Genomic DNA, 20,000 nt, shown 5'->3' with positions numbered 1-20,000 from the left:
GGGTTCCCGCGATGGCCCCGCCCCCCGAGTCAGCACCTCCCCGTCGGCCCCGCCCCTTCCCCTGCCGGCCCCGCCCCACAGCGCGGCCGCTGCGGCCGCTGAGGCCGGCGGCTCCGCCCCGTGGCTGCGCTTGTCTATAAAGTTGTTGTTGAGGTGGCACGGCGCTAAGATGGCGGCGGCGGCGGCGGCCGTGGCGGGGGTGGGGCGCGGCGGCGGTGGCACGGAGTCCCGGCAGGAGCGGAACCGGGCCCGGGGCTGGGCCGGCGTCGAACGCAGCGAAGGCCGGAGGTGACTGCGGGCGGCGGGAGGGGCAGGGCAGGGCCGGGGCGGGAGCACCGCTCGGGCCGTGGGCGTTAATGGCGGCGGGCGCGGCACGGCCGGAGCCTGGCGCTCCTGCAGGCTCTAACAAGCCCAGGTTCGAGTCCGGGCACCGCCCCATTGGCTTCGGAACGGCCTGTGCCCTCTCTGGACCTCAGTGTCCTCGTCTTTAAGTGGGCCCGATAACGCCTTCTCGGGAGGCCTGGCACTACAGAGCCGGCTTTGGGAGCTGCGCGAACGTGCGCTTCTTTGCCTTCCTCTATTAAATGCCAGCGCTCCGGATACCTGCCAGGAAAAGGGGGCCTTGGCAGGGCCAGGAGGTGTAGCTGGGGCCGGTTGCTCCCACGCCTGGATTCACCCTTTGGCCCTGCCACGCACTACAGGTGACCTTGGGCAAGTCCTTTCTCTCTGAGCCTCAGTTTCCTTGTCTGTAAGTCAAGGAGAATAGTAATAACTGCAGCAACCCTTCTGGAGCGCTCACTCCTCAGGCATCTAATTTTCACAGCGGATCTCCAGGACAGGAACAGTTGTTATCCCATTGTAAAGATGAGGCAACTGAGGCGCATCGACAATAACTCTTACCCAAGGCCACAGTTTAATCCAGTGCCTGGCACCTGTAGTTATTGTCTCAGACCCTGCCCTGACTCGGTTCCCTCACAGCAGGATGGAACCAGGTGAGGAGCTGGAAGAGGAGGACTCTCCAGGTGGCCGTGAGGATGGCTTCACTGCTGAGCACCTGGCTGCAGAGGCTATGGCAGCTGACATGGACCCCTGGCTAGTGTTTGATGCCCACACGACACCTGCCACTGAGCTGGATGCCTGGCTGGCCAAGTACCCACCATCCCAAGTTACCCGCTATGGGGACCCCGGTTCACCCAACTCAGAGCCTGTGGGCTGGATTGCAGTGTATGGGCAGGGCTACAGCCCCAACTCCGGGGATGTGCAGGGCCTGCAGGCAGCCTGGGAAGCTCTGCAGACCAGTGGGCGGCCCATCACACCGGGCACCCTGCGCCAGCTCGCCATCACCCACCACGTGCTCTCAGGCAAGTGGCTTATGCATCTGGCACCAGGCTTTAAGCTGGACCATGCCTGGGCTGGCATTGCCCGGGCCGTGGTTGAAGGCCGGCTTCAGGTGGCCAAGGTGAGCCCACGGGCCAAGGAGGGTGGGCGCCAGGTCATCTGTGTTTACACGGACGACTTCACGGACCGCTTGGGTGTACTGGAGGCGGATTCAGCCATCCGTGCAGCAGGTATTAAGTGCCTGCTCACCTACAAGCCTGATGTCTATACCTACCTGGGCATCTACCGGGCCAACCGCTGGCACCTCTGCCCCACTCTCTATGAGAGTCGTTTCCAGCTTGGGGGCAGTGCCCGTGGCTCCCGAGTGCTTGACCGTGCCAACAACGTGGAACTGACCTAGAGGGGCCAAACTGGGGAGACTGCCCTCTCCCCTCCATGCTGGGGATGGATCCTCCTGTCTTCCTCCTTGTCCCATGAAGGACAAGCCCCCCAACTCTGGGGACTACTAGGTCACTTGGGAACTACCTGCATCTTCAGTCCCCTTGAACTTCTGCCCTCTGTTCAGGGCTGATGCAAGCCCCACAGGCTGGGGGAATCCGGTTCTCTGAGGGATGAGCCTTCAGCCTCCCTTTGTAATGCTGCTCCTCTCCACTGCCCAGGACCGTGGGTTGGGTGCAGACACCTAAGAGGAGAGACTTCCTTGGGACGCTCATCCCCTGCTATACCTCCCCTTCCTCCTGCATCTCCCCTTCTTTCCTTCCCCCTCACAAGGGAGAAAACTTAGTACTTCCAGGCCCTCTCCTTGGAGCCTTCATGGTCTAGGGGTAGGGGCCCCACTGGCCTGAGCATGCCATTTTGGGGGGAGGGTGGTTGTGCCTACTTGTCCTTTGGCAGAGGGGATGCCAGGACCATGGACATGAGGCCTGCGCATCCCTGCCAGCTCACACAGCCTGTCCCACCATCCCCCCTTCCTTGGCTACTTTGACATGTGCCTGCTCCTGGCATTTCAATAAAACCCGGCTTGGGTCTGTGTCTTGAGTGTTTTTTAAAATACTGTCTTGGTGGTTACCTGCTTTGGTTGCTAGGGAGAGGCAGGGCCAGGAGAGACTACCCCGTTGACCCGGCCAGGCCCCCATAGCTGCCCCTAGCAATAAGTTGTGCCTCACTGCTGAGGCTAGCCCCTGTCTCTAAGAACCTCTGCAAAACCAGCCCCACTTCCCCTCCATCCCAAATCAGTTTCTCAGAGATTTCCCATAATTCCAGGGGTTGATCCCTCCAGGAACATCTAAGGGGCCACTGCTAGGCCGCGAGGTACATTTGTGCATATTAGAGGAAGGTACCAAGCCCAGGCAGTCCTAGGCCAGGGTACGTGGTTTGGGGAGCAGAGGATGGGATGGGCTGGATTTCGGCACCCTAGGCTGGACATCCTTGTGCAGTGAACAACCTGCGCAACCCTAGGTAGTCTCTCTGGAAGCCCCACCATTCGTACTGTCCTCTTCTACCATCCTGACCTTCATAGGGCCCACTGGACAGTTTGCAAAGCGCTTTCATATGTATTAAATTTAATTCTCACAACCTCTTTAGGAGATGTTGGCCCCATTCTGCGGTCAAGGTAATTGAAGCCAAGAGGGGAAAGGAGTTTTCTCAGTGTCATGCGATGAGGTGGGCAGAGCTAGGACTTGCATCTCAGTCCCTTCCTCAGGCAATGAGGTCCCTGAGCCCACCGAGGAAAACAGCTTTTCATAACTCACGAAGCATGTTCACTTATGTGATCTCACTAGGCCGCCCTGCTCTGCTGGGACTTGCTGTAGCCTCGGAGCCTGGCTCCCGCACGCCTCCATCTCTCCAGCCCAGTGCCCGGCCCTGGCCTGGATTGGAGGCCAGGGTGTCTGGCAGGGAGCCCCTTGGGACACAGCTCTCGTGCCGTGCCGAGACTGACTCAGCCTCCAGCAGTCTCACCAAATCGGAATTTAGAGCAGGGGAGCGGAGATGCCACCAGGCTGACTGGGTGGAAGTGGCTGAGTCATGAGATGCTGGCTCAGTCCTCTCTCCAGCTTCCTCCCCACCCTGAGCTTCCCCAGGGCTGAGTCCCCCTCTGCCCAGCCTTGGGAAGTCCCCAAAGCTGGGTGGTCTCCAAGTTGGAGCCTGGTGCTCTGCCTCCCTTGGGCCGCCAGGGCTTTGCACTCCACCAAAGTGGGCCAAGGCACCTCATGGGTCCCGCAGAGATGCCCAGGTGGGGTCAATGGCACTGGCTTCTTTCATAGCTGAGTGTGTCACACACATAGCCCCTCTCCATCGCTGTGCCCTGCCCCACCCCACAACCCACTGTCTTCCGAGCCACTTCCACTGTCCTCTTGTCCCTCCTCCATTCTCCACAGCCAGGTCAACAGATCCCTCCCGCAGAGTGGCCATGTCCTTCTGCCAAAAGCCCTTCCATGGCTCCCCACAGTCTGCAGGATAGAGTCCGCTCTCCTGCACTGGCCGTGACCTGGTGCCCATCGACTGTCCCCGCTTCCCTGGGGCACCCCTTTCTGCCCATGCTCACTCTGCTGGGGCCGTCTGTTACTTCCTTCACCCACTGTCGCACAACCCTGGGCCTCGGGCTGTTCCTTCTGCTTGAGCACCTGCCTTGCAGCCCTGATGGCCGGAGTGTGTGGTGACTTGTGTAATGGCTTGATGGATGTCCGTCTCCTGCTGGCCCCTAAGCCCCATGCCCATACTGTGCTCTGTGAAGGCAGGAACAGTGGCTAGATCTCAGCCCTGTCCCCAGAGCCTACCACAGTGCTTGGCCAGAACAATGACTCCATAAGTTATTATATGAATGAATGAGGTAATTGGCGACTCCAGCCTCTGCTGGACCCGTCTGCCTCATCCCGTCTCCACTCCCTGCTTCGCACTCCTTGTCCAAGAACGTTGAGCTGCGTGCGACTTTTCTTGCACACATGGCGGCCTTTCTCACTTTCATGCCTTTGCTGGTGCTGTAGCCTCTGCTTGGCTTACCCTCGCCCACTTCCCTGGCTGGCGCCATGTTGCAGACCTACTGGCTCAGGTGTAATTCTTCAGGATCCTTCCCCATCCTTCCTCACCCCAACTGTTGCAGGCATGTCCCCTAGGCTCCCACAGCTCCCGCCCGCCTGCTGCTCTCATCTGTGTGTAAGATCCCTTCAGAACAGTGGCAATGCTTTATCCTCCAGCATCCGGCATAGGGCCCAGCCTAGTGCAGATGCCAAATTAACTTTCTTTTTTGAGATAGGGTCTTGCTCTGCTGCCCAGGCTGGAGTGCAGTGGCATGATCATGGCTCACTGCAGCTTTGAACTCCTGGGCTCAAGCAATCCTACCACCTCATCCTCCCAAAGTAATCCCAAAGGAATTACAAATATGAGCCCCTGCACTCAGCCAAACATTCTTGAATAAATGAGTGAGTGAATTAAAGCCACTCTCCCTCTCTGGGTCTCAGTTTCCTCATTCTGTTCATAACAAGAGCCAGGCACAGTGCGAAGCATTTACCTACATGATTTCATCTAAGTTTCACCTGGCTCTATTATTATTGCCATTTTGCAGAAGAGGAAACTGAGACCCAGACAAGTTCAATAATTGGCTCAAGTCATGGAGCAAGTAAGTGGCAGAGCCAAGATTCAAACCCAGTTCATCCAACTCCAGGGCATCTTATGCACTGTTGAACCCCCACTTTATCGAAGTGCTGTTGGGATGGGGACTGCAAAGACAGATGAGACCCAGCAAGGACTCAGGATCTCGTTTCTAAAGCACACAGGAGGTTGGGTCTTCAGAACCACCTGGGAGAGAAGCTGGGCCAAAACTGAGAGTCTCTCTCTTTTTTTTTTTTTTTAAACAGAGTTTCACTCTGTCACCCAGGCTGGAGTACAGTGGCATGATCTTGGTTCACTACAACCTCCTCCTCCTGGGTTGCCATGTTGGCCATGCTGGTCTTGAACGCCTGACCTCAGGTGATCCACCCACCTTGGCCTCCCAAAGTGCTGGGATTAGAGGCATGAGCCACCATGCCCAGCAGAAAGTCCCTTTTTTACCGATGAAGAAACTGAGGCCTAGACAGTGCAATGACCAAACCTACTGGGCAAGAAGGGTCTCCAGGTCTACAGTGGGAACTGATCCCCTGCCAGGTCAATGGCCCTCCAAAACCCACCCCCTCAGGCTGGCAGTGGGTTCTGCCCTGTTTGGCCCCTTCCTACCTTGGAGCAGGGACGTGCCTTCAGCTCAGAGGGTGCTGGGAAAACTTGGACAAGTCCTGTGCTCTGCTCCTTTTATAAAACCAGGGGGGCCGGGCGCGGTGGCTCACGCCTGTAATCCCAGCACTTTGGGAGGCCATGGCTGGTGGATCACGAGGTCAGGAGATCGAGACCATCCTGGCTAACACAGTGAAACACCGTCTCTACTAAAAATACAAAAAATTAGCCGGGCGTGGTGGCGGGCGCCTGTAGTCCCAGCTACTCGGGAGGCTGAGGCAGGAGAATGGCGTGAACCCGGGAGGCGGAGCTTAGAGTAAGCCGAGATCGTGCCACTGCACTCCAGCCTGGGCAACAGAGCCAGACTCCGTCTAAAAAAAAAAAAAACCAGGGGAACGGTGACTGAGGCCAGGTAAAGAACCCCCGCCCCAACTCCTTTTCCTCCCACTCTCACATACTGCAAACCCCAGATCCCAGGGAGGAGGCTCCAGAGGGTCTGTCCAGGGAAGGAGAGAATCTGCCCGACTTGTACTTCTGTTGGAACTCAGGCAGACTCAAAGAGGACTGAATCAGCTGAGTCGGGAGAACGCTTCAGCAGGAGCTTTGGCAGGATTTGGGGGATTTTCCCAGTGGGGCAGCTGCGCCCCACTCTTGCCGGCTGGGAGGGGCTCTGGCAGGGATGAGGATCGGGTCACACAGCTGATTCATCTGAGGAGGGAAACTCCCCGCTCCTCTGACACACATCCCCCAGGCACCCAGGGGTAAACCTGAGGACACCCAGCTGAGAAGCCCACCAACCCCATCCTCCTTTGCTTACTTGGAAAATGCCAGGGAGATAGAGTCAGGCAGGGTGACAGGGCTTAGGGGGCACCTTCCCAGGGAATAAAACCAGAGACTGGGACCAGAGAGAAAGCTGGACAAGGGCCACCTCAGGGGTCCTTTCTCACCCATTTTATAGATGAGAAAACAGGCTCAAATAGTAAAAGTAAACATGGGCTAGGTGTGGTGGCTCATGTTTATAATAACAGCAGTCTGGGAGGCCGAGGCAAAAGGATTGCTTGAGCCCAGGAGTTCAAGACCAGCCTGAGCAACACAGTGAGACCCCCATCTCTACCAAAAACAAAACAAAACAAAACAAAGCCAGGCATGGTGGCACATTCCTATACTCCCAGCACTCAGGAGGCTAAGGGAGGAAGGTCGGTTGAGCCTGGGAGGGCAAGGCTTTGGCGAGCCACGATCCAGCAACTGCACTCCAGCCTGGCAAACCTGTCTGGAAAAAGAAAAAAAATCAAACCTGTATATAGACCTACTCTGTGCTAGGTACACCCTAAGCAGTTCAGATGCATTAACTCATTATGGTCCTCACAGACCTCCTCCTTTTACTGATGAGGAAACTGAGGCAGAAAGAGGTTAAGTAACTTGGCAACTTGGCCAAGGTCAACTCTAGAACTGCTCTGGGGCCTGCACAACTCCCGGGAGTCCTTGTACACCCGCGTCGCAGGGAGCTCTGTCCCTGGTCCCTGAGCAGCTCTGGCCCCGAGGGGAAAGACCTTTCTGGGATGAAGTCTAAATTGGCTTCTGGGGATCTTCCTTCCTCCAACCGACTCTGCCCTCTGTATACCCTAGAGGACACGGAGGTCACCCACCAGGCCCCAGCTCCTCTTCCTCCCTCCCCTAAAGGGAGAAAGCTGGTTCAGGCAGGAAAATCAGCCCAACCCTCAGAGGCCAGGAGAGGGCAGCGAAGCATTCCCGCCAAAATCTCTCCAGGGCTTTGACTCTTTTCCAAACCCCAATCCATCCTTCCCTCCCGAGTCAGAGCCTCCCTTTCCGGTCTGCCACCCGCCCCTCACAACACATGACACAAACTCACACACAGACACGCGTGCATGCTGGGAGTCCAGCCTCCAGGCTCCTGTCCTCTGGGAACCTGGTCTGGCCCCGCTCACCTCTGCGGTGGGCCAGGGGCCTGATGGGTGTCGGAGGTGGGCTGAGAGTTGTGGCTGTTTGAGACGGGGCCAGGGACCCCACACAGGCGAGCTCTGTCCCATTTGGCTCCCACATCCAGGCTGTGTGACTCACCCCCTCACCCCCCATGACTCAGTTTACACCGGTGCCCAGAAGTCCTCCCAGGATGGGTGGGGTGGTTTATTGGCCCAGCCCAGGCCTGCCAGCCTTTCATCCAGGACGGGTGTTTCATACCACTCCTGGCCCAGAGCAGGAGCTGGCACCCATGGGGTACTGGGCTTGGGGTATGGCCCAGGTCTGAGGAGTTAGGGGGAACCTGAGAACTGGGTGACAGGCTCCAACTGTCTGATCCTGGGTCTGCAGGAAGCAGGAGCCACTCCAAGAAACTTAAGGGGCCAGGCAGAGTGGGCAGATCCATCCTGGGCACTGACAGCAGCGCCCCTGACATCACCCTTCAGAGGAAATTGCCCATAAAGCACAAAATAAAACAGCAAGAAAATTCTCACTAACATTTATCCATCCCTTATTGTACAGGTGCCATGCTCAGCACTGTCCATGCCATGGCTCAGTCACTCCCCTACAACCGTGAAAAGCAGGTAAGATTATTAGCATCCTCTTTTTTTTTTTTTTTTTTCTTTTTTTGAGACAGAGTTTCGCTCTTGTCACCCAGGCTGGAGTGCAATGGCGTGATCTTGGCTCACTGCAACCTCTGCCTCCCGGGTTCAAACAATTCTCCTGCCTCAGTCTCTTGAGTAGCTGGGATTACAGGTATGTGCCACCACGCCTGGCTAATTTTGTATTTTTAGTAGACACAGGGTTTCTCCATGTTAGTCAGGCTGGTCTCAAACTCGCTATCTCAGGTGACCCGCCCGCCTCAGCCTCCCAAAGTGCTGGGATTACAGGCGAGAGCCACTGCACCCGGCCAGCATCCTCTTTACAAGGGAGGAAACTGAGGCATTGAGAAGTTAGGGAATTTCCCAGCTTCCCCAGCTTGCCCAGCCAGGAAGTAGCTGAACTGAAATTCAAACCCAAGATGTCCACTGCCAGAGCCCCTCCTGCCTGCTGAATGGCGCTTACTGAAGCAAGGATGAGAGGCCCAAAACCCCATCCCAGCCCCTGCCGTCTCCATGGAAACCTCTAGTTTCAGGGTCCACAGTATGTAAACCTCATCTGCAGGAAGGGGAAACTGAGGCTCCCAGAGGGAAAGAGACTGACCTGAAGTCACATAATGACGTCATTTAACGAACTACTAGAGACCCAGCCAGGCTGGAGCTGTCTTTGATGTTCGTCCCACAGTCCTGGGCTGGAGAGGTGGCTGGTGAGGGAAAGGGAGCCTCGCTTTTTATAAATGTTTCTCCCCAATTCTCCTCTGCCAGGAAGGCTTCTCCCACCCCCACCACAGTTGGAAAGAACTCTTCCTTCCTGGGCTCCAGTGATGGCCCTGGCACTCTCTGGCTCCTCCCCGCAGCACCATCTCCTTAGCACCAGGACTAGTCTGAGTGTCTGACCACCTCTCTGGGTTGAATGAAAGTGCCTTGTGGCCAAGAGGACCAAGTCGCTGTTTTGTTTTTTTGTTTGCTTGTGTGTGTGCATGTGTTTTGTTTTGTTTTGTTTTGTTTTTTTTTTCTAGAGTCAGAGTCTCACTCTATCACCCAGGCTGGAGTGCAATGGCGTGATCTCAGCTCACTGCAACTTCCGCCTCCTGGGTTCAAGTGATTCTCCTGCCTCAGCCTCTCAAGTAGCTGAGATTACAGGAGTGCGCTGCCACACCCAGCTAATGTTTATATTTTTAGTAGAGACAGGATTTCACCATGTTGACCAGGCTGGTCTTGAACTCCTGACCTCCAGTGATTCGCCCCCTTCGGCCTCCCAAAGTGCTGGGATTACAGGCGTGAGCCACCGCCCCTGGCCTGGGACCAAGTAGAGACAGGGTTTCACCATGTTGCCCAGGGTGGTCTTGAACTCCTCAGCTCAGGCAATCAGTCCACCTTGGCCTCCCAAACTGCTAGGATTATAGGAGTGAGCCACTACACCTGGCCTGGAGAAGAAATTATTTTAAAACGTCGTTTTTATATTTTATGTTGCTTTACACTAAAAACATTTAATTGCATTTCTTTTTCGACTAGGCAATACATTAAGATATTTTAAAATTCAAAAGTTACAAAAGGGGTAGAGTAAGAAGCCTCCCCTCCACAGTAACCAGTTTCTTGTGTATTTTTTTTTACCAAGAGGGTAGCCTATCTACATCCCGTATCATTTCTTACTTTTTGGTTTTCTTATTATCTTGGAAGATCTTTCACTGAGTATATATAGATCTGTCTTGCTGAAAAGAAAAATCTGGCTGAGCACTGTGGCACACGCTTATAATCCTAGCATTTTGAGAGGCTGAGGCAGAAGGATCACTTAAGCCCAGAAGTTGGAAACTGCAGTGAGCTGTGATCAGGCCACTGCACTCCAGCCTGGGCAAGAGTGAAACCCTGTCTCACGAAAACAAAAACAAAAGCTACCTCGTCGACGTCTGTCTTACATTCAGTAGAATGCACGCTTTGTTAATGTGCTGGTTATGTGTATACATCTGTGTAGCCACGTTCCAATCCAGATACAGAACATTTCCGTCCCCCTAGAAAGTTCTCTCCTGCCTATCTGCAGTCGATTCCCCCACCCCAGGAAATCACTTAACTCATTTCTGTTGTCATCGATTAGTTTTGTTTCTTGCAGAATTTCATATCAATTGAATCGTTCACCACATGCTCTTTTGTGCCTGGCTTGTCTCCCACTGCACAGATGTACCACAGTTTCTTTTTTTTTTTTTTTTTTTTTTTAGGCCAGTCTTGCTGTGTCTCAGGCTGGAGTGCAGTAGAAGCGTGATCTGCGGCTCACTGCAAACCCGCCTCGGGTTCCGCATGCATTCTCCCGCCTCAGCCTCCCAAGTAGCTGGGACTACAGAGCCCAGCCACCACGCCCGGCCTAGTTTTGTATTTTAGTAGAGACAGGGTTTCACCATGTGCTGTAGGATAGTCTCGATCTCTGACCTCGTGATCCCACCCGCCTGGCCTCCCAAAGTGCTGGGATTACAGGCAGGCCACCCAGCCCGAGCCCATTACCACAGTTTCTTTGCTCATTCTTCTAATTAAACTGAACTAAAAAGTTGAGATGGAGTCAAGATGTTGGGGGAGGTAAGATGATTAAAACTTTTAGTCTCAGGCGCGTGGTGGCGGGTGCCTGTAGTTCCAGCTACTCAGAGAGCTGAGGCAGGAAGAATAAATGAACGAGGCCAGACTTCCGTGAGCCAAGATGGTGCCAGTACACACTCCAGCCTGGGCGACAGAGCGAGATTCCATCTCAAAAAAATAAAAGACTTGGTTGTAGTAAGCCAAGATCGCACCACTGCTCCCTAGCCTGGGCGACAGAGCAAGACTTCATCTCAAATAATAAGTAAATAAAATGTGATAAAATAAAATAATTTTGCTCCACACACCTTTTTTTTTTTTTGAGGCCGGGTCTCGCTCTGCATGAGCTGGAGAGTGCAGTGGCGGGATCTCAGCTCACTGCAAGCTCTGCCTCCCGGAGTTCCGCGCCATTCTCCTGCCTCAGCCTCCCGGTAGCTGGGACTACGGCCCGCCACCTCGCCCGGCTAGTTTTTTGTATTTTTTAGTAGAGGCGGGGTTTCACCGTGTGTTAGCCAGGATGGTCTCGATCTCCTGACCTCATTGTGAGATCCAGCCCGTCTCGGCCTCCCAAAGTGCTGGGATTACATGCTTGAGCCACGGCCTGGCCTCCACCCCCTTTTGCCAGCCCTGCATCAACTTGGTAGATGCAGATATAGATACATATACAGAAACACGCATATCCATCTCAAATGCAATGGCACTGACATTATTCCGAGACAGGGAGAATAAAGGTAATGCTTCCTGGCTGGAGTGCGGTGGCTCCGCCTGTAATCCCAGCATGGGAGCTGGCCCGAGGATCTGAAGTCAAGCGTCAGACCATCCCCTGGCTAAGCTACAAGTGAAACCTGCGTCTCTACTAAAGCATCTAAAAAATTAGCGGGCAGCTTGTGATGGCTCAAGCCTGTAATCCCAGCACTTTGGGAGGCGAGCCAGACAGGTCTGAGGTCAGTCAGAGACCATCCCCTGGCTAACGAGGTGAAACCCCGTCTCTACTAAGAAATACAAAAAACTAGCCTGGCGAGGTGGCGCCCTGTAGTCCCAGCTACTTTCGGGAGGCTGAGAGCCCGAGGCGTGAAACCGGGGCGGAGCTTACTGCAAGAGAGCTGAGATCCGGCTACTGCACTTCCAGCCTTGGGCTACAGAAGCGAGACTCCGTTCGGGCGTCGCCAGCGTGGTGGCAGGCGCCTGTAGTCCCAGCTTCTCAGGAGGCTGAGGCAGGAGAATGGCATGAACCTGGGAGGCGGCGGAGCTTGCAGTGAGCGGAAATCGTGCCACTGCACACCAGCCTGGGCGACAGAGCGAGACTCCGTCTCAAAAAAAAAAAACAAAAACAAAAACAAAAGGTAATGTCCGTCACTGCACGAGGGAACTGTATTGCTCATTGCATAAGGGATTAAAGGATTTCACCTGGGTTGGACTTGTAGATGACCTTGCTGAGGAAGTGGTGGGGAAACTGAAAGCTGCAGCATAAAAGTCAGCCAGCTGAGGGGTCAAGGGAGGTTCCTTGGGCAGAGGGAGTCGTCTGTGCAAAGGTGAGGGGCTCGGTCTGGCAGCCTGGGGCGGAGAGTAAGCAGGTACCTATGAAGGAAAAGCCTGTGAATTTGGCCAAGCCCCACCAGATTTGCGAGGGTCTGGATTCCACACACTTTCCTTCCTCACTGTGTGGCTTTTAGCAAGTTGCTTAATTTCTCTGTGCTTCCATTTCCTGATCTGTAAAATGGGTGTATTATACCATCTCTCTCACAGGGTTGCTGTGAGGATTAAACATGTTACTTGGAATGGCGTCTGGTTCATCAGAGTTCAATGAGCAAGAGCCACTAGTGTTATCCTCTTAGCCCCTCAAGCCTCCCAAGCAGCATGTAACCTAAAAGAACATGGGGTACGCCAAGCACACCTAGCCCACCCCTTCCCAGGCTTCAAGCCTTCCTGGATAGCAATTCCAAAGGTGCCACAGCTGGGGTAGGTCCAAGTCTGATGGTGAAATGCTCAGACTCTTAAAATTTTTCATGATTAAAACAATCCCTCAGGCTGCTGGGTGGGAAGTGCTGAGCTGGAAGCTGTGGAGAGCATTCAGGGGAGAGAGGATAGGGCCAGGACCAAGGAAAATAAATCTTTGTAGAAGTGAATTAACATGTCATCTCCAGGCCAGGTGCCGCGGCTCATGCCTGTAATCCCAGCACTTTGGGAGGCCAGGGTGGGCAGATGACCTGAGGTCAGGAGTTCGAGACCAGCCTGCCCAACATGGTAAAAACCTGTCTCTACAATTTATAAAAATTAGACGGGCATGGTGGCAGGTGCCTGTACAGCTACTTGGGAGGCTGAGGTAGGAGAATCGCTTGAGCCTGGGGGGCAGAGGTTGTAGTAAGCTGAGATTACACCACTGCACTCCAGCCTGGGTGACAGAGCAAGACCCTGTCTCAAAAAAAAAAAAAAAAGTCATCTCCAGATGTGGAGCAACTGGAACTGTTACCCACTGAACAACATGGGTGGGATGTAAAATGCTACATCCACGTTGGAGCATTGGTGGAGAGAATCAATTCAAGCTGAATGTACACCAACCATATGACCCAACAATTCCTCCCAACCCGGGCACATAGACAAGAGAAATGAATACAGCTGGCTCCCAAAAGGATATTCATGGCAGCCTTATTCATAATAGGCCAAAACTAGAAGGCCCCCCAAGTCATCAGCAGGGGAATGGAGAATGGAGAGACCGATTGTGGAATATTTGTGCAATGGGACGCAGCAACAGAAAAGTCCAAGCTACCAGGTCATTCAATAACACAGATGAATCCCACAGACACGTTGAGTAAAAGAAGCCAGACCCAAAAGAGTACACGCCATATGGTCAAATGTATATGAAGTTGAAGAACAGGCAAAACTAATCTATGATGACAGAAGTCAGAATAGTGGCTACCTATGGGTGGGAAGTGTGACTCAGAGGAGCCTTCTGAGTTGCCAAAAATGTCATCCTGATAAGGGTGGTGATTACATGGGTTTATATACATGCAGAAGCCATTGAAGCTGGGCTTGGTGGCTCATACTTGTAATCCCAATACTTTGGGAGGCCGAGGCGGGAGGATCACTGAAGCTCAGGAGTTTGAGATTAGCTTGGGCAACAGCTTCCTCTCTGCTAATAAATAAATAAAGACATAAATAAATAATTGGCATGGTGGCAGACGTGCAGTCCCAGCTACTTGGGAGGCTGAGGTGGGGGGATAGCTTGAGCCCAGGAGTTCAAGGTTGCAGTGAGCTGTGATAGCACCACCGTGCTCCAACCTGGGAGACAGAGTGAGACCTTGTCTTAAAAATAATAATAAATAAGGCGAGGTGTGGAGGCTCACGTCGGTAATCCCAGCACTTTGGGAGGCCAAGGCGAGTGGATCACCTGAGGTCAGGAGTTCGAGACCGCTTGACCAATATGGTGAAACCCCGTCTCTACAAAAAATGCAAAAATTAGCCGGGCGTGGTGGCATGTGCCTGTAGTCCCAGCTACTCAGGATGCTGAGACAGGAGTATTTTTTGAACCCAGGAGGCAGAGGTTGCAGTGAGCTGAGATCGTGCCACTACATTCTAGCCTGGGCAACAGAGCAAGACTCTGTCTCAAAATAATAATAATAATACATAATGACTTATTTTAAAATCATTAAGCTGAACACACTGATGTGTGCACTTTACTGTATGTGTGCTTGACTTCAATTTAACCAACGATTTAAATCTAAGAGCTAAAACTATAAACTCTTAGAAGAAATCATAGGAGTAAATCTTCATGACCTCGAATTTGGCAATGGATTTTTACATTAGACACCCAAAGCATGAGCAACAACAACAAAAAGATACATTGGACTTCATAAAAAATAGTAATGCATCATTTTGTGCATCAAAGAACATTTTTCCATCTCATAAAAAAGGAGAACATTTTCAAGAATGTGAAAAGACAACTTACAAAGTAAAATAAAATGTTTGAAAATCTTATAACTGATAAAGGTTTAGAATCCAGATATAAAAAGAACTCAACATGAAAAAAAACAATTGGCCGGGTGTGGTGGCTCATGCCTGTAATCCCAGCACTTTGGTAGGCCGAGGTGGCTGGATCACCTGAGGTCTAGAGTTCGAGACCAGCCTGACCAACATGGAGAAACCTCGTCTCTACTAAAAATACAAAATTAGCCAGGTGTGGTGGCGCATTCCTGTAATCCCAGCTACTCAGGAGGCTGAGGCAAGAGAATCGCTTGAACCAGGAAGGGAGAGGCTGCGGTGAGCTGAGATTGTGCCATTGTACTCTAGCCTGGGTGACAAGAGCAAAACTCCGTCTCAAAATAAAAAAAAAATTAAGAATGGGCAATGGGCCAGGCGTGGTGGCTGATGCCTGTAATTCCAGCACTCTGGGAGGCTGAGGTGGGTGGACCACTTGAGGTCAGGGGTTTGAGACCAGCCTGGCCAACATGGTGAAACCCCGTCTCTACTAAAAATACAAAAATTACCCGGGCATGGTGGCACATGCCTGTAATCTCGGCTACTCAGGAAGCTGAGGCAGGAGAATCACTTGAACCCGGGAGGTGGAGGCTGCAGTGAGCCGAGATTGCACCACTGCACTCCAGCCTGGGCAATGGTTGGGAGCAGTGGCTCCTGTCTGTCATTTCAGCATGAAGAGGGGTGAAGGCAGGCGAAGTACCTGAGGCCAGAAATTTGAGATTAGTCTGGGCAATATATTAAGACCAATATATTTCTACAGAAAAAAAAAGAAAAAGAAAAAAAGTAAAGGCTTGAATAGATATCTGTCCAAAAAACGTACAGATGAAACCAAAAACACAGGAAAAGATGTTCATTGGTCATTAAGGACATGCAAATCAAATCAAAACTCAATGAGATACCACTGCATACCCTCTAGGATGTCTTTAATATAAAAAATGGAAAATAACAAGGGTTGACAAGGGTTTGGAGAAATTAGATCCCTCGTGCATTGCTGGTGGAAATGTAGAATGGTATAGTCACTTTGTAAAACAGTCTGGCAGTTCCTCAGAAGATTACCATGTAACCCAGTAATTCCACTCTTAGGTATATATTCAAGAGAAATGAAAACATATATCCACACAATAACTTGTACAGAAATGTACATAACCACATTATTCATAATAGCCAAACAGTGGGAATATCCCATGTCCATCAACTTATGAATAAATAAATGGTCATATATACTCAGCCATAAAAATGAGCAAAGTACTGACGCATATTATAACATGAATGAGCCTTGAAAATGTTATGCTGGCTGGGTGCGGTGGCTCACACCTCGAATCCCAGCAGTTTGGGAGGCTGAGGCAGGCAGATAACTTGACGTCAGCAGTTTGAGACCAGCCTGGCCAACCTGATGAAACCCTCTCTCTACTAAAAATACACAAATTAGCCAGGTGTGGTGGCAGGTGCCTGTAATCCCAGCTACTCGGGAGGCTGAGGCAGGAGGATCACTTGAGGAGTGCAGGAGGCAGAGGTTGCAGTGAGCCAAGATAGGGCCACTGCACTCCAGTATGGGTGACAGAACAAGACTCCATCTAAAAAAGAAGAAGAAGACTCCATCTAAAAGAAGAAGAAGAAGAAGAAGAAGAAAGAAAGAAAGGTAAAAAAAGAGAAAATGTTGTGCTAAGTAAAGAAATCAGACAAAAGACCACATAATATATGAGTCCATTTACTTGAAATGCCCAGAATGAGCAAATCCATAGAGACAGGAAGCAAATTAGTGGTACTAGGGATGAGGGAAGAGGGAAATAGGGAGTCATTACTTCATAGGTGTGGGGTGTTTTCTGGAGTGATGAAGTTTTTTTTTTTTTTTTTTTTTTTTTATTCGACGGAGTCTCGCTCTGCCGCCCAGGCTGGAGTGCAGTGGCCGGATCTCAGCTCACTGCAAGCTCCGCCTCCCGGGTTCACGCCATTCTCCTGCCTCAGCCTCCCGAGTAGCTGGGACTACAGGCGCCCGCCACTGCGCCCGGCTAGTTTTTTGTATTTATTAGTAGAGACGGGGTTTCACCGTGTTAGCCAGGATGGTCTCGATCTCCTGACCTTGTGATCCGCCCGTCTCGGCCTCCCAAAGTGCTGGGATTACAGGCTTGAGCCACCGCGCCCGGCCTGGAGTGATGAAGTTTTGAAACTAAAGAAAGGTGATGGTTGTACAACATTGTGAATGTAATAAATGGCACTGCAGTGTATACTTTAAAGCAGTTAATTGTTTGTTACATGAATTTAATCTCAAGTAAAAACGTAAACTTCAAAGGCCAGGCACGGTGGCTCATGCCTGTAATCCCAGCAATTTGTGAGACCGAGGCAGGCAGATTGCTTGAGCCAAAAAAAATTAGCTGGGCGTGGTGGCACGCGCCTGTAGCCCCAGCTACTCGGGAGGCTGAGAAGGGAGGATTGCTTGAGCCCAGCAGGTTGAGGCTGCAGTGAACTGTGATCTTGCCACTGCATTCCAGCCTAGGCATCAGAGTGAGACCCTACCTCAAACCAACCAACCAACCAAACAAACAAAAACAACATAAACTTCAATTAAAGAGTGAATAGAAACTGATAAACATAACTATCACCTCCAATGCCCTGGCCACACTGAGAACCCACTGGGTGCCAAGCCTCCTTTCCTTCACTGCAGTCCCAAAAGGTGGGGATTCTCTGGGACTTAGAGAGGGGAAGGGACTGAGCCAGTCTTACAGAGCCACCAAGGCACAGTGGCAGAGTCTCTCAGGCCTCCCTGCCCCCAAACTTCCAGCGATGGCTGTGGCCCCCTGGGGTTCTCTCCCGGCCTCCCTCAGTGGAAGCTGGTGAGGTCAGAGGCCAGGAACGTTTCTACGGCCACAAGGCTGGGGTTAGTGATTGAGGAGGTTGGAATGTGCTCCCTCTGAAAGGACCTCCTTGTGGCTCCAGCGACGGTTAGAGCAGGAAGAGACTTTCAAAGTCATGTAATCACACACACACACACACACACACACACACACACACGTCCACCCCAGACCTGAAACCCTGCTCCCTCAGTTGCCCCAGTGGCCCCAGCATCCACTGCTTGGGGACCGTGGGGTCGGGTGCAGGGTGATGTTTCTGGAGCAGGCAAGCGAACACAGTCAAGGCTGACCTGTGTCATCCCTCCCTGGTTACCTGTGTCACACTTGACCTGTCCAGGTTGGGCTCTGCCAAGAAGTTGAGGTATCAGTGTGTGTGTATGTGCGGGCACATGTGTGTGCACATGTGCCGTATGAGTGCCTTCACGTGTGATCAGTCCCAAAGGTTCCCACCCCTGGGGCTTTTTATTAACATGTGAATTCATCTTCACTGCTATTTGTCAATTTTTTTTTTTTTTTTTTTTTTTTTTTGACGGAGCTTCACTCTGTCACCCAGGCTGGAGTGCAGTGGCGCAATCTTGGCTCACTGCAACTTCCGCCTCCCGGGTTCAAGCGATTCTCCTGCCTCAGCCTCCCGAGCAGCTGGGACAACAGGCATGGGCCACGATGCCCAGCTAATTTTTGTATTTTTAGTAGAGACAGGGTTTCACCATATTGGCCAGGTTGGTCTCTAAATCCTGACCTCATGATCCACCCGCCTCGGCCTCCCAAAGTGCTGGGATTACAGGCGTGAGCCACAGCAGCCAGCCTATGTGTCAAATTCTTACTATGTGTTGTGCTAAGCATGTGACATTATTTGTGTCCTCCAACAATCCTTGAGATAGTTATCATTATGTCTCCATTTCACAGATAAAGAAAGAGGCTCTGAGAGATTGTGTGCCTCATCTAGGTCACACAATTGGTGAGCAGCCTAACCACATTCAAACCCAGACCTCAGAGCTGTCTGACCCCAGCACGAGTGTTCTGTCCATGGATCACACTGCCTCAGAAACACTCTCCTCTCCTTTCTGTCTCTCTCTTTCTCTCTCTGTCTCTGTCTTTCTGTCTCTGTCTATGTCTCTCTCTCTCTCACACACACACACACACACACACACACAGATCATGATGACCAGAGGATGACAAACATTGGGTCGTTCAAAGGCAAAGGAGAGGCACCAGGTTGGTAACGACTTTCTGAATGCACAACACTTTACAGCTTACAAAGCACTTTCACATCTGTGATCTCATTTGATCCCACAACAGCTCCGTGAGATCAGCAGCGAGGCCCAATTGAGGGAAGGTGACCTGCCCAGTGTCATACAGACAGAAAATGGTAGCTCTGGGACTAGAACCCCAGGGCCAAACTGGCCTTCCTGGCTCTAAGTACCGAGTGCACCCACAGACTGCTGGCCTGTGTTCCCAAGGAAAGTAGCCCAGAGGGAAAAGCTAGAGCTGATGAAATGGAAGGACCGATGGAGAAGCAGGAGAGCCCAGCCCTCTTGATCTATTTACTTTGAGTCTTGCTCTGTCCCCCAGGCTGGAGTGCAGTGGCACAGTCACAGCTCACCGCAGCCTCGACCTCCCTGGCTCAAGCCATCCTCCCTCCTCAGCCTCCAGAATAGCTGGGACCACAAGGCAGGAGTACCACCATGTCGGGAAAATTTTTTTAATTTTTTGTAGAGATGGGGTCTCAAATGGTTCTTTCTGCCTTGGCCTCCCAAAGTGCTAGGATTACAGGCATGAGCCACCACACCTGGCCCCAGCCCTCTTTCTGTAGTCGTGTGACAGCTGGCAGCTCAGTACTCCATCTGGGCCTCAGTTTCCTCACCTATAGATGGAAGTAATCAGAGAAGAAGCTTTGGGATGGTACCTAGCACTGACATTCTGGATGTGCAACAAGGTGTCTGTAAAAGTGTAAGGGCTGTGAAAAATCTTGGCTGAGCCTGGGCTTGGAGCGCCCATGGCTGTGACTTGGCAACCTGTGCCAGCTACTCACTTAGCAACCTTGAGCAATTCATTTCAACATCTCCCAGCCTCAGTTTCCCCATCTGTAAAACAGGGATGAGGATGATACCTGCCTCCCAAGCACGTTTGGCCATGGCCTCACATTCACTCGCCTTTGACATACTCTCCAAACAAGACTGGTGGCCGAAAGGCACTGACAGTAAAGAAGATGGCGTTTATCAGACCTCAGGACACCTGTAGTGGCCCTGAATTAAAATTCGTTATGGTTCCTGAAATTATCCTGAGTAATACAATTATATTGCATTGTATGTGTGGTTAGTTCAAAGCATTACCTTATCGTAAACATTTAAAATATACCACCCAGCCTGGGCAACATGGCAAGACCCAATCTCTACAAAAAACACAAAAATTCCCCGGGCGTGGTGACGCGCGCCTGTAGTCCCACTTACTTGGAGGGGGCGCTGAGGCAGGAGAATCCCTTGAGTTCAGGAAGTTGAGC

The 20,000-nt window shown here is 52.0% G+C and overlaps 1 protein-coding gene across 2 annotated transcripts; it reads left to right on the top strand.

Annotated features, from left to right (window-relative positions):
* The first annotated feature begins 69 nt into the window (after window positions 1-69).
* Window positions 70-2,389, top strand: C12H11orf68 (chromosome 12 C11orf68 homolog). Of its 2 annotated transcripts, none has more exons than XM_003909545.4 (2): window positions 70-288; window positions 982-2,389. In XM_003909545.4, exons 1-2 carry the CDS (start codon window positions 170-172, stop codon window positions 1,736-1,738), a joined length of 876 nt encoding a protein of 291 aa, XP_003909594.2. In that variant the 5' UTR covers window positions 70-169; the 3' UTR covers window positions 1,739-2,389. The 2 variants fall into 2 exon arrangements, with proteins under 2 accessions (XP_003909594.2, XP_009183873.2); XM_009185609.3 differs by having other exon boundaries at window positions 979-2,389.
* Window positions 2,390-20,000: the final 17,611 nt, after the last annotated feature.

This window comes from Papio anubis, chromosome 12 (genome assembly GCF_008728515.1).
Source record: "Papio anubis isolate 15944 chromosome 12, Panubis1.0, whole genome shotgun sequence".
NCBI lineage: Eukaryota > Metazoa > Chordata > Mammalia > Primates > Cercopithecidae > Papio > Papio anubis.
This window is presented reverse-complemented; position numbering and strand designations above follow the sequence as displayed.

Coding starts and splice junctions, on each gene's coding strand:
- C12H11orf68 (XM_009185609.3), top strand. CDS start 170: ATGGCGGCGGCGGCGGCGGCCGTGGCGGGGGTGGGGCGCGGCGGCGGT. Junction 289..978: donor GAACGCAGCGAAGGCCGGAG/GTGACTGCGGGC, acceptor GTTCCCTCACAG/CAGGATGGAACCAGGTGAGG.